Source organism: Cherax quadricarinatus, chromosome 80, assembly GCF_038502225.1.
Source record: "Cherax quadricarinatus isolate ZL_2023a chromosome 80, ASM3850222v1, whole genome shotgun sequence".
Taxonomy (NCBI): Eukaryota; Metazoa; Arthropoda; class Malacostraca; order Decapoda; family Parastacidae; genus Cherax; species Cherax quadricarinatus.
Window position 1 is genome coordinate 4,386,691 of NC_091371.1, and position 13,914 is coordinate 4,400,604.

Consider the following 13,914-nt stretch of genomic DNA (forward strand, 5'->3'; position numbering starts at 1 on the left):
TGGATATAAGAGGAAATAAAGAACAAGAACTATTAAGAAAATAGAGGAAAATCCAGTGGGAGACGGCCGACTTGTTGAAAAAAAAAATATATATATATATATATATATATTGGCAGTTTGGAGGGATATGTTGTGTATCTTTATACGTATATACTTCTAAACTGTTGTATTCTGGGCACCTCTGCAAAAGCAGTGATAATGTGTGAGTGTGGTGAAAGTGTTGAATGATGATGAAAGTATTTTCTTTTTGGGGATTTTCTTTCTTTTTTGGGTCACCCTGCCTCGGTGGGAGACGACCGACTTGAAAAATATATATACAGTGGACCCCCGGTTAACGAACTTTTTTCATTCCAGTAGTATGTTCAGGTGCCAGTACTGACCGAATTTTTTCCCATAAGGAATAAAAAAAAACTAAACAGATGACAGCAAAGAGACTGAACAGTCCCTGGCTAACACCCAGCATTCTCAAATCCATAAATACAAAACACCAATATGAAAAACAGTACAGAATGGGTCACATAACCAGAGACCAAACAAAACGTTACTCGTCAATCCTAACCAGCCTGATAAGAAGGGCAAAAAAATTGTATTATGAGAACAGATTATCCAACTTACGAGGTGATATAAAAAAGACCTGGAAAACCCTATCAGAAATTCTGGGAACAAAAAAGATATCACGAAATAGCGAAATAAAATTAGCAAAAACAGATGAACCCCAACTCCCACCAACAGAAACAGCAAACAGACTCAATGATTTCTTCTCCACTATAGGACAAAACCTTGCCAATAAAATCCCAAGCTCAGATACCCCACCAAATGACTACCTCACCGGCAACTACCCGAACACACTGTTCCTAGCTCCGACTAACCCATACGAAGTCTCCCTTATTATCAACGCACTAAAAAACAAGGCAGGAGATTTAAATACCTTACCACCCCTTATATACAAAAAAGTGTCACAAGTGCTATCACCAATCATTGCAACACTCTTTAACAAATCCATTGAATCCTCCACCTTCCCTACAGTACTCAAAATAGCAAGGGTCACCCCGATCCACAAAGGAGGAGACCAAACAGAGTTGAATAACTATAGGCCAATATCCAACTTACACCCTCTCTCAAAAATCTTCGAAAAATTAATTCATAAACGAATCTACTCCTACCTTATCTCCCAAAACATACTCAACCCCTGCCAATTTGGATTCAGGCCTAATAAAAATACTAATGATGCTATTATACACATGCTAGAACATATATACACTGCAATAGAGAAAAAAGAAGTCCCACTGGGGATCTTCATTGACTTACGTAAAGCTTTTGATACAGTTGACCATGACTTGCTCCATGTAAAATTGTCACACTATGGTATAAGAGGGCACTCCCTCAACTACCTCAAGTCTTACCTCAGCAACAGAAGCCAATATGTGTACGCAAATGGGGCAAACTCTTCTGCACAACCAATTACAGTTGGTGTCCCACAGGGAAGTGTCCTTGGCCCTCTTCTCTTTCTCCTATACATAAATGACCTTCCAAATGCTTCGCAATTACTCAAACCCACACTATTTGCAGATGACACTACATACGTCTTCTCTCACCCGAGCCCAGTCACGCTAGCCAATACTGTAAATACCGAATTACAGAAAATATCTACCTGGATGAGGACTAACAAACTTACACTAAACATTGACAAAACCTACTTCATTCAGTTTGGTAACAGAGCTACAGATGTCCCTCTTAACATAATGATAAATGGATCACCTATCACAAAACTAACAGAGGGAAAATTCTTAGGAATCCACCTTGATAATAGACTCAAATTTCATACACATATACATCAAATTTCTAAGAAAATTTCCAAGACTGTAGGCATACTATCGAAGATACGGTACTATGTTCCACAGTCAGCCCTCCTGGCCCTATATCACTCTCTTATTTACCCCTATCTCACCTATGGAATTTGTGCATGGGGCTCAACAACAATTAACCATCTCAGACCACTAATTACCCAACAAAAGGCTGCAGTTAGAATGATAACAAATTCTCACTACAGGCAGCACACTCCACCAATATTCAATACACTAAACCTACTCACCATACAAAACATCCATACTTATTACTGCACCTATTACATACATAGAACACTTAACTCTGATATTAACCCTCCCCTCAAACATCTCCTTGCCAACCTCAACAGAACACATGACCATAACACAAGGCACAGATCACTCTTTGATGTTCCTCGTGTCCATCTCACACTATGCAAAAACTCAATGCACATAAAAGGCCCTAAAATCTGGAATTCATTACCTGTAAATATAAAAGAAACACAACCTGTTTATAAATTCAAGTCTCTTCTCAAAGATTACTTACTCACCCAAAACCAAATAAATACTGAATAACTGAACATTATAAATTGTATATCTTAAATGTTTCTCACAATTATATCACATAAATGTTAAACCTAAAACCCAATCTAACTTTATTATTTTTTAAATACACTACCTAACAGAATCACTACCTAACTGAATGCAACCATATGACCTGTCTTTGTAATACTCACTTGTGCTTTATAGTTATCTGTTTACATTAATGTTTTATCACTGATTTCATCATTGCTTAGTAGCAGCGCTGTATAGTCCTTGTGGCTTAGCGCTTCTTTTTGATTATAATAATAATAATAATAATAATAATAATCATTGCTTAGTTAATCTTAAGTTAATTTTAAGCCAGCCCGTAATGCTATGCATAGTATAAGTGGCTTTGGCATACTGCTCTTATCTGTATTTTTTTGTACCTCTGTATGTGTGCACAAATTGGAAATAAATAAATAAATAAATAAATAAATAAATAAATAAATAAGTAGATTAGTCCATTTCAGACCCTCAAACATACACGTACAAACGCACTTACATAAATACACTTACATAATTGGTCGCATTTGGAGGTGATCATTAAGCGGGGGTCCACTGTATATATATATATATATATATATATATATATATATATATATATATATATATATATATATATATATATAATCTTTTTCTTTCAACAAACCAGCCATATCCCACAGAGGAAGGGTGACTTAAAAAGAAGAACAAAAGTTTCTCTTTTTAACCCTTTCAGGGTCCCCAGGCCCTCTCCTGGACTTGTTCTCAGGGTCGCCCAAATTTCAAAAAAAAAAAAAAAAAAAAAAAAAAAAAAAAAACTTATGAAAAGATAAAGAATCTTTTCCCGATCATAATGACACCAAAAGTATGAAATTTGATGGAAAACTTACAGAATTATGCTCTTGCGAAGATAGTGGTCTCAACAATGTTTACGCATCGGCGATTTTGCCCACTTTGAGCCCTATTTTTGGCCAATTCCAGTGTACTAGTTGACAAAAATCATAACCATTTGGCTAGAACTCCATTTTTTTCTGTCAAATGAGTACAAGAAACCACCCATTTACCGATTTCAACTATCCAATACAGTGGTCAGAATTTAGCAATTTTGCCAATTTCACACAAATTTCAAAAGATGCCAATTTCCAAATAGGGTCCAGAATAAACAAGAAAGACATTCCTGGCACTAAAATAACATTTCCTCTGTTCATTAATCATGTCCCCATGCCCCTCTTACATTCTTTTGCTTTCCACTTTGAATTTTTATTCTCACAAAAAATAGAAGATTTACTGTTATGCAGACTACTGCATTAGTGTAGAAATGGTATAAAGAATATCAGCGCACTTGTGAAAGAATGTTAGACTCACCAGTTGATGTGTATTGGACGCGTAGCATGATTTGTTTACTTTTGAACTTTGGCAAAAATTGAAGATTTCTGCTACTCAATTTCAAGGTACTTTTCATTGTAAAACCAATCAAAATCGTCTCAATTTCTGTAATATGTCTTCCATTCTATAAAATGAGACTAGGCAAACTAGAATACCATCATAAATATCATACAAAAATACAGTGCAAAGTCGCTGTTTTAAACCAAAAACAGTCAGTTTTTTTTTCTCATTACGCACTGTGTGCTCCAGGATTTTTTTTTATACTGCACACACTGACCACATAGACCTATTCTTTCATATGTAGGCCTACCACCTTTCTCTCACTAGATTTGAGGGTGCCAGAATTTAGGCGTACTAGTACGTCAAAAACCCTGATGTGTCAGCCGTACTAGTACGTCGGAAACCCTGAAAGGGTTAAATTTAGTAATGTATACAGGAGAAGGGGTTACTAGCTCCTCGCCCCGGGATTTTAGTGGCACAGACATGCATGGCTTATGGAGGAAGAATTTTGTTCCACTTCCCCATGGAGGGGTCAACATCAAAGCTGCTTTCATAGAAAACCTGGAAGCTTTCTACAACAGATGGGAACATAAAAAGTCTGGGCTGAATGGTACTGCCCTTGATACTGGCCATGTAGTCAGAAACTGTAAGGCTGGAGATGATGTCCTGGTAGTCAGTAAATGTGGGGCTGATAGTGCTGTCCTGGGAGACAGTAATAGTGAAGCTGGAGGTGCTGTCCTGGGAGACAGTAATGGTGAAGCTGGAGGTGCTGTCCTGGGAGACAGTAATGGTGAAGCTGGAGGTGCTGTCCTGGGAGACAGTAATGGTGAAGCTGGAGATGCTGTCCTGGGAGACAGTAATGGTGAAGCTGGAGATGCTGTCCTGGGAGACAGTAATGGTGAAGCTGGAGATTTTGTCCAGGTAGTCGGGAATTATACGCAGGAAGGAATACATATAAATGACCTCATAGGGGACAGGAGCCATAGTAGGGAAACAAGTGTAGTCAAAGATAAGATAAAACCAATATTGCAAACTAGAAATACTGCAGGAAATAGCAAACAAGAGGACTCCACTAGCAATAGTGAGGATATATTACCAAAAACAACTGGTGGGAGCTCCATTGTTGGTGCTAGGGAGGATAGAAGTAAGACAGGGAAACATGCACCAACAGGGAATACAGTCACAGAAACCCAAGGCAAACGGAAACCAAGCCTGTGCACATACTATGCACTCGGTATCTGCTGGCATGGGAAATCTGGAAAAACAGATGGGACGTGCAACTATGACCACCCTAGAATATGCCATGCCCATATGACAACAGGAAAATGCAAACTCCCTTCCTGTAAGCTTTTTCACCCTGAACTGTGTACCTCTTCAGTACAGGAAAGACTGTGCTATAACTTAAATTGCCAGGCATACCATCTAAAGGGGACAAAAAGATACAAAACATCCAGGCCATGGGAAAACCTGGGTAGCCACAGCCACTCAAGAGGGAGAGGTTTTTTTAGTGCCAGGAAGGAAAAAAAACTGGCAGGAAATGGCAGAAATTGTACACCAAATCCAGTCATTCCTGGAGTGGAACCACAGTCGATGGCCTCCACTCCAAACCAACAGATACAGATACTAATGCCGGAAAAAAAATCCCCCCCCAGTACCAACAATACCACCAGTCCGATAACATTCTTCTTGGCAAATATACAGGGTCTAAAGCCAGCAACAAACAACAAAATACCTTTCATCCGTGGACTGCTTGCAGAGGCAAAGGCAATGTTCGCGGCTTTCACTGAGACCCACATAAAGGATCACTTGGACAACGAAATATGGATCCCAGGTTACAACCTATACAGATGTGACAGAGTGAACAGGCAAAAGGGGGGAGGGGGTTGGCCTGTACATTGCAGAGTCACTTGTTTGCACAGAACTGCTAAATGCCTCAAATGATGTAGTGGAAGTTTTAGCAGTAAAGGTCGAGAACCAAAACCTAGTCATTGTGGTAGTCTACAAGCCTCCGGATGCAACATCCCAGCAATTCCAGGAACAGCTGTTAAAAATTGACCACTGTCTGGAAAATCTTCCAGCTCCTGCACCCAACATCTTGCTCCTGGGGGATTTCAACTTAAGGCACCTAAAATGGAGGAATATAGCAAATAATATTGTTGCAGAAATAACACCAGGAGGCAGCTCTGATGAAAACTCACACTCACACGAGCTTTTAAATCTCTGCACAAAATTCAATTTAAACCAGCAAATAATAGAGCCTACTAGACTGGAGAATACACTAGACCTCATCTTCACTAACAATGATGATCTGATAAGAAATGTCACCATATCAAAAACAATATACTCAGATCACAACATAATTGAGGTTCAGTCATGTATGCGCGGAGCCCCAGACCGACATAATGAGATTAGTCACGAGGGAGCATTCACCAAATTCAACTTCAATAACAAAAACATAAAGTGGGACCAAGTAAACCAAGTCCTAACCGATATAAGCTGGGAAGATATACTAAGCAACACAGACCCCAACTTATGCCCAGAACAGATTAACTCGGTGGCACTCATGTATGCACAAGGCTTATTCCTCTAAGAAAAAGGAGGAGTAGATGTAAAATAGAAAGAGACAGGCGCTCCCTTCACAGGCGACGGAAAAGAATAACAGAGCGGCTAAAAGAGGTCAATATATCTGAAATGCGTAGGGAAACACTGGTCAGAGAAATAGCAAGCATCGAACTTAAGCTAAAAGAATCCTGCAGGAGTCAGGAATCGCGGGAAGAACTAAAAGCCATAAATGAAATCGAAAGAAACCCAAAGTATTTCTTCTCCTATGCCAAATCAAAATCGAGAACAACGTCCAGTATTGGGCCCCTACTTAAACAAGATGGGTCCTACACAGATAACAGCAAGGAAATGAGTGAGCTACTCAAGTCCCAATATGACTCAGTTTTTAGCAAGCCGCTAACCAGACTGAGAGTCGAAGATCAAAATGAATTTTTTATGAGAGATCCACAAAATTTGATTAACACAAGCCTATCCGATGTTATCCTGACGCCAAATGACTTCGAACAGGCGATAAATGACATGCCCATGCACTCTGCCCCAGGGCCAGACTCATGGAACTCTGTGTTCATCAAGAACTGCACGAGCCTTTTCCATCCTATGGAGAGGGAGCATGGACACGGGGGTCGTCCCACAGTTACTAAAAACAACAGACATAGCCCCACTCCACAAAGGGGGCAGTAAAGCAACAGCAAAGAACTACAGACCAATAGCACTAACATGCCATATCATAAAAATCTTTAAAAGGGTCCTAAGAAGCAAGATCACCACCCATCTAGAAAACCATCAGTTACACAACCCAGGGCAACATGGGTTTAGAACAGGTCGCTCCTGTCTGTCTCAACTATTGGATCACTACGACAAGGTCCTAAATGCACTAGAAGACAAAAAGAATGCAGATGTAATATATACAGACTTTGCAAAAGCCTTCGACAAGTGTGACCATGGCGTAATAGCGCACAAAATGCGTGCTAAAGGAATAACAGGAAAAGTCGGTCGATGGATCTATAATTTCCTCACTAACAGAACACAGAGAGTAGTCGTCAACAGAGTAAAGTCCGAGGCAGCTACGGTGAAAAGCTCTGTTCCACAAGGCACAGTACTCGCTCCCATCTTGTTCCTCATCCTCATATCCGACATAGACAAGGATGTCAGCCACAGCACCGTGTCTTCCTTTGCAGATGACACCCGAATCTGCATGACAGTGTCTTCCATTGCAGACACTGCAAAGCTCCAGGCGGACATCAACCAAATCTTTCAGTGGGCTGCAGAAAACAATATGAAGTTCAACGATGAGAAATTTCAATTACTCAGATATGGTAAACATGAGGAAATTAAATCTTCATCAGAGTACAAAACAAATTCTGGCCACAAAATAGAGCGAAACACCAACGTCAAAGACCTGGGAGTGATCATGTCGGAGGATCTCACCTTCAAGGACCATAACATTGTATCAATCGCATCTGCTAGAAAAATGACAGGATGGATAATGAGAACCTTCAAAACTAGGGAGGCCAAGCCCATGATGACACTCTTCAGGTCACTTGTTCTATCTAGGCTGGAATATTGCTGCACACTAACAGCACCTTTCAAGGCAGGTGAAATTGCCGACCTAGAAAATGTAGAGAGAACTTTCACGGCGCGCATAACGGAGATAAAACACCTCAATTATTGGGAGTGCTTGAGGTTCCTAAACCTGTATTCCCTGGAACGCAGGAGGGAGAGATACATGATTATATACACCTGGAAAATCCTAGAGGGACTAGTACCGAACTTGCACACGAAAATCACTCACTACGAAAGCAAAAGACTTGGCAGACGATGCACCATCCCCCCAATGAAAAGCAGGGGTGTCACTAGCACGTTAAGAGACCATACAATAAATGTCAGGGGCCCGAGACTGTTCAACTGCCTCCCAGCACACATAAGGGGGATTACCAACAGACCCCTGGCAGTCTTCAAGCTGGCACTGGACAAGCACCTAAAGTCAGTTCCTGATCAGCCGGGCTGTGGCTCGTACGTTGGTTTGCGTGCAGCCAGCAGCAACAGCCTGGTTGATCAGGCTCTGATCCACCAGGAGGCCTGGTCACAGACCGGGCCGCGGGGGCATTGACCCCTGGAACTCTCTCCAGGTAAACTCCAGGAGGTAAGAGGAAATAAACAATAACAAGAACTAGTAAGAAAATAGAAGAAAACCCAGAGAGGTGTGTATATATGTTTATACATGCATGTGTAGTGTGACCTAAGTTTAAGCAGAAGTAGCAAGATATACCTGTCATCCCGCCTGTTTATGAGACAGAAAAAAAGACACCAGCAATCCTACCATCATGTAAAACAATTACAAGTTTCTGTTTCACACTCACTTGGCAAGACAGTAGTACCTTCCTGGGTGTTTGCTGTCTACCAACCTACTACCTAAATTCAACACTATCACATTTCTAAATTTTCTGTACAAATCTATGTTTTATATCTACACCTGAAGGGCCAATAATGTCATGTTTAAAAAAGTAAGGAGGGACTGTGTTAGGCACACCATATGTTCTGGTACAGCAGGTATTACCTACCACTCACACCAATTTTCCTCACTGCTTGATGATTCTGTGCTTTTGGGAGATTCTGAAGAGAAGTTGCAAAGGTTAGTGGATGAGTTTGGGATGGAGTGTAAAGGAAGGAAGTTCAAAGTGAACATAGATAAGAGTAAGGTGATGGGTATATCAAAATGGGTACTATATGAAAAATGAGCTAAACCATAAAACTGATGAAGGGAAAAAGGTGGGTGGTGCACTGAGGTGTCTGTGGAGACAAAAAACATTATCCTTGGAGACGAAGAAGGGAATGTACAAAAGTATAGTGGTACCAACACTCTTACATGGATGTGAAACATGGGCTGTAGATGATGCAGCGAGGAGGACGCTGGAGGCAGTGGAGATGTCGTTTCTAAGCGCAATGTGTGGTGTAAATATTATGCAGAGAATTCGTTGTGTGGAAATTAGGAGTAGGTGTGGAGTTACTAAAAGTATAATTCAGAGGGATGAATAAGGGTTGTTAAAGTGGTTTGGTAATTTAGAGAGGATGGAGCAAAATAGGATTACTTGGAGGGTGTATAAATCTGTAGTGGAGGGGAGAAGGGGTAGGGGTTGTTCTAAGAAAGGATGGAGTGAGGGACGGGATAAAAGAGGTTTTGTGTGTAAGGGACTTGGACATGCAGCAGGCATGCGTGAGCATGCTAGATAGGAGTGAATGGAGAGGATTGGTTTTTGGGACCTGATGATCTGTTGGAGTGTGAGAAGGGTAATATTTTGTAAAGGGATTCAGGGAAACCGGTTAGCTGGAGTTGAGTCCTGGAGGTGGGGAGTACAATGCCTACACTCAAGGAGAGGTTCAGAATTAAGTGTTGAAGACATGACTAAGATTACTACAGCTGTCATGATCCTGGAACACATCTACTGCATATAGCAAGGGACACCTGTATAACTTACCTAAAAAGTATATTTACCTTTACTTTGGCACCAAGTGTGAGGTCTTGTCGTCTCTTCCTCATGAACGTAAAAGCTGTTGCTACTTCTGCATCACTAAGAGCAACATTTCGTTTTCCTCTTCCTTTTTTCTTTACCTGAAAGAACAAAAAATACATACTGTATGGTATAATACCACAAAGAGTAATTATAAAAAGTAAAAATCTCTGGGGATTGTACGAAAATAAATGACTTGCATTACTCATTTTTAACCCTTTCAGGGTCCGTCCCGTAGATCTACGGCTTTATGTTCAGGGTCCAAACCGTAGATCTACGCCATGAGCTCAGCTCACTCTGATAAACTGTGAGTGGTACATTTGGGCCTAGATATGAGAGAATACATCTATGTGGTATGTGTGCACCACATAAAACAGATCCTGCAGCACACTGTGTATAATGAGAGAAAAAAAATGAAATCATGATTTTTCGATTAAAACAGCAACTTTGCAGTGTTTTTTCGTATGTTTTTTATAGTTGTATTTGCGATTTCTTGGTCTCATTTGATAGAATGGAAGACATATTACAGAAATAGAGATGATTTTGATTGGTTTTAGCACTGGAAATGGCTTGAAACTGAGCTCAAAGTAGCAGAAATGTTAAATTTTTGCCGATATTCAAGAGTAAACAAACGACCTCACACGTCTAATACACGCCAGCTGGTGGGTCTAATATACATTCACAAATGTGGTGATGATATTTATACAATTATTACAATATTGCATAACAGTAAATCTTCTATTTTTTGGTGTGAATAAAAATTCATTATGTGAATAAAAAATCAAAATGGAATTTATTTGTAAAGCCTCAAAACATAACTAATGAACAGAGGAAATGTTAGTTTAGTGCCAGGAATGCCTACATTGTTCATTCTGGACCCTATTTTGAAATTGGAATATTTTGAACTTTGTGTTAAATTGGCCAAATTAACAATTTCCGATCACTTTATTTTGTAGTTGAAACAGTTGACTTGGCGATTTCTTGTGCTCAATCGATAGAATAGAAGTAATACTAGTGAAATAGCTAAGAATTTGGTTGATTGGAATAATGTAATTGGCCTAAAATGGGAGTCAAAGTCGGCAAAATCGCCGATTCGTAAATATCGCTGAGACATCAAAATTCGCGAGAGCATAATTTCGTCAATTTTCCACCAAATTTCGTACTTTTTGTTTTATTACCTTCACAAAAAGATTCTCTACAATTTCATAAGAAAAAATAACAAATTTTTTTTTTGAAAATTCTTGGACACTGGTGCGTGACTCCAGATTTGGGCCTTGGACCCTAAAAGGGTTAAATAGAGATGTTTAACCCCTTGAGGGTCCAGACCCCCAATCTGAAAAGTGTCCACAGGGTCAAAAATTTTTTGTTATTTTTTTTCTTATGAAATGGTCGAGAATCTTTTTCTGAAGGTAATAGAACAAAAATTACAGAATTTGATGGAAAACTGACAAAATTATGCTTTCATGAATTTTGCTGAAATTGAGATGATTTTGATTGGTTTCACAATGAAAAGTACCTTGAAACTGAGCTCAAAGTAGCAGAAATGTTTGATTTTTGCCAAAGTTCAAAGGCAAACAAATCATGCCACACATCCAATACACAACAACTGGCGAGTCTAATATTCTTTCACAAGTGCGCTGATATTATTTATACCATTTCTACATGAATGCAGTAGTCTGCATAATATAAATCTTCTATTCTTTGTGAGAATAAAAATTCAAAGTGGAAAGCAAAAGAAATGTAGCAGAGGCCTGGGGACGTGAGTAATCAACAGAGGAAATGTTATTTTAGTGTCAGGAACGTCTGTCTTGTTTATTCCGGACCCTATATGGAAATTGGTATCTTTTGAAATTTGTGTGAAATTGGCAAAATTGCCATTTTCTGACCACGTTATTGGTTAGTTGAAATCGGTAAATGGGTGGTTTCTTGTACTCATTCGATAGAGAAAATGGAGTTCTAGCAAAATAGGTATGATTTTTGTTGACTGGTACATTGGAATTGACCGGTAATAGGGCTCAAAATGGGCGAAATCGCCGATGCAAAAACATCGTCGAGACCGCTAACTTCACGAGAGCATAATTCCATAAGTTTTCCATCAAATTTCATACTTTTGGTGTCATTATGACCAGGAAAAGATTCTCTATCATTTCACAAGAAAAAAAAATAATTTTTTTTTTTCGAAAAATTTCCGACTCTGAGAACAAGTTTAGGAGAGGGCCTGCCGACCTTAAAAGGGTGTATCTCATAAATGTCAACCTGTGACCCAATCAAACTTTGTTACTATTTAACTTCATTACCTAACAGAATACTCCATTCTACTGATTACACAGCAACACAGTAAATGACCATATGACCTGTCTTTGTAATAAAATGGACCCCCGCATAACGATCACCTCCGAATGCGACCAATTATGTAAGTGTATTTATGTAAGTGCGTTTGTACGTGTATGTTTGGGGGTCTGAAATGGACTAATCTACTTCACAATATTCCTTATGGGAACAAATTCGGTCAGTACTGGAACCTGAACATACTTCTGGATTGAAAAAATATCGTTAACCGGGGGTCCACTGTACTCATTTGTACTAAATTGTTTTCTGTTTTAAAATAATTTTTGTACCACTGAATATATCATTGCTTAGTTAATCTTAAGTTAATTTTAAGCCTGCCCATAATGCTCTGCATACAAGGGGCTTTGGCACGCTGCACTTTAAAAATTGTATTCCTTGTACTTCTCTGTATCATGTTCAAATTAATTAATAAATAAATAAATAAAATAAATAAATAAATAAATAAATAAATGCCTAGTATATTATGTGTGGGTGGGTTGGCCAGATGGGCTACCATACCTACCACATCTGACTTTCTACAAATAAATACTATTCACCTTGCACCCTATATAAAGATCATTAAGGCTACAAATATTTTAAGGTAAGTACAGTGGAACTCCAGTTTTCGTACTTAATCCGTTCCAGAAGGTCGGTCTAAAACCGAAATGCACGAAAACTGAATTAATATTTCACACAAGAAGTAATGTAAATACGTACAATTAATCCGTTCCAGACACCCAAAAACATTAACAAAAAATAATTTTTTTAAAGAATAACTATAGTTTTACATACAGAAAACAATGAGAAATAAATACAAATGACTAATTTTAATGATAAATGAACATTACATATCTTTACTGAAGACTCTTGTTGGCATATTGAAGAAGGCGAGAAGGGGAGAGGGAGGAAGATTATTGTTTGGTAGGGGCATCCCCCTCCATAAGGACTTCAGGTATCAAAGCCCTCTTTGGGGTTACTTCCCTTCTTTGTTTATTACTGGCACTGAACCCCTGTCGCACTAAAAATTTGTCCAGAGAGCTCTGTTTCTGGCGCCTCTTTAAGATCTGCTTAAAATGGGACAAGGTATTGTCAATGAACATGTTGCAGATACGGCTTATATCAGCTTCGTCAAGGTGATATTTTTCAACAAAGGTTTGCAACTCATTCCACTTTGCACACATGTCCTTAATCACTGAAGAAGGCACCTTCTTCCCTCTCTCTTCCTCCTCCTCTGAAGCAATTTCCTCTGCTGTGGTCTGTTGCTGTTCCAGATGAAGGTCCTGCAACTCCTCAGTGGTTAGCTCTTCCCTGTGGTCGTCCACCAACTCTTCCACATCCTGGCCACTCACATCCTACCCCATGGACTTCCCCAAAGACAAAATGCATTCCACAATAGGCGTAGGGTCGACAGGGTCAGCCTCAAACCCTTGAAAATCCTTCTCTTGGACACATTCTGGCCATAATTTTCTCTAAGCAGAGTTTAAAGTCCTGGAAGCCGCTTCCTGTGAAGCTCAGCTAAACGTATGCCATTTTTGTATTTTTCTACAATCTCTTTCTTGAATTCTATCGTGTTTCTCACCTTCTTACCATAGGGGTGGTACTAGGAACTTTCTTTGGGCCCATAGTGGGTTATTTCACAGTCACAATCAATAAACAAGCACAAAAACTACAAAATGTTTTGTATGAATGCTCACTCAGCCAGTGACAAAGCCAGACTGACAGCGTTCCCAAGCGGGCGG

At 39.4% G+C, this 13,914-nt stretch overlaps 1 protein-coding gene across 4 annotated transcripts in view; it reads right to left on the reverse strand.

Moving 5' to 3' along the window:
* The window catches only part of LOC128702297 (tigger transposable element-derived protein 6), a 47,463-nt gene that overhangs the window by 11,455 nt on the left and 22,094 nt on the right, over positions 1-13,914 (reverse strand). For all 4 annotated transcript variants that reach the window (XM_053796478.2, XM_053796477.2, XM_070102078.1 and 1 more), the window contains one exon: positions 9,832-9,948. In XM_053796478.2, coding sequence (XP_053652453.2) covers positions 9,832-9,948 — 117 coding nt within the window. The remainder of the gene's footprint in view (positions 1-9,831; positions 9,949-13,914) is intronic.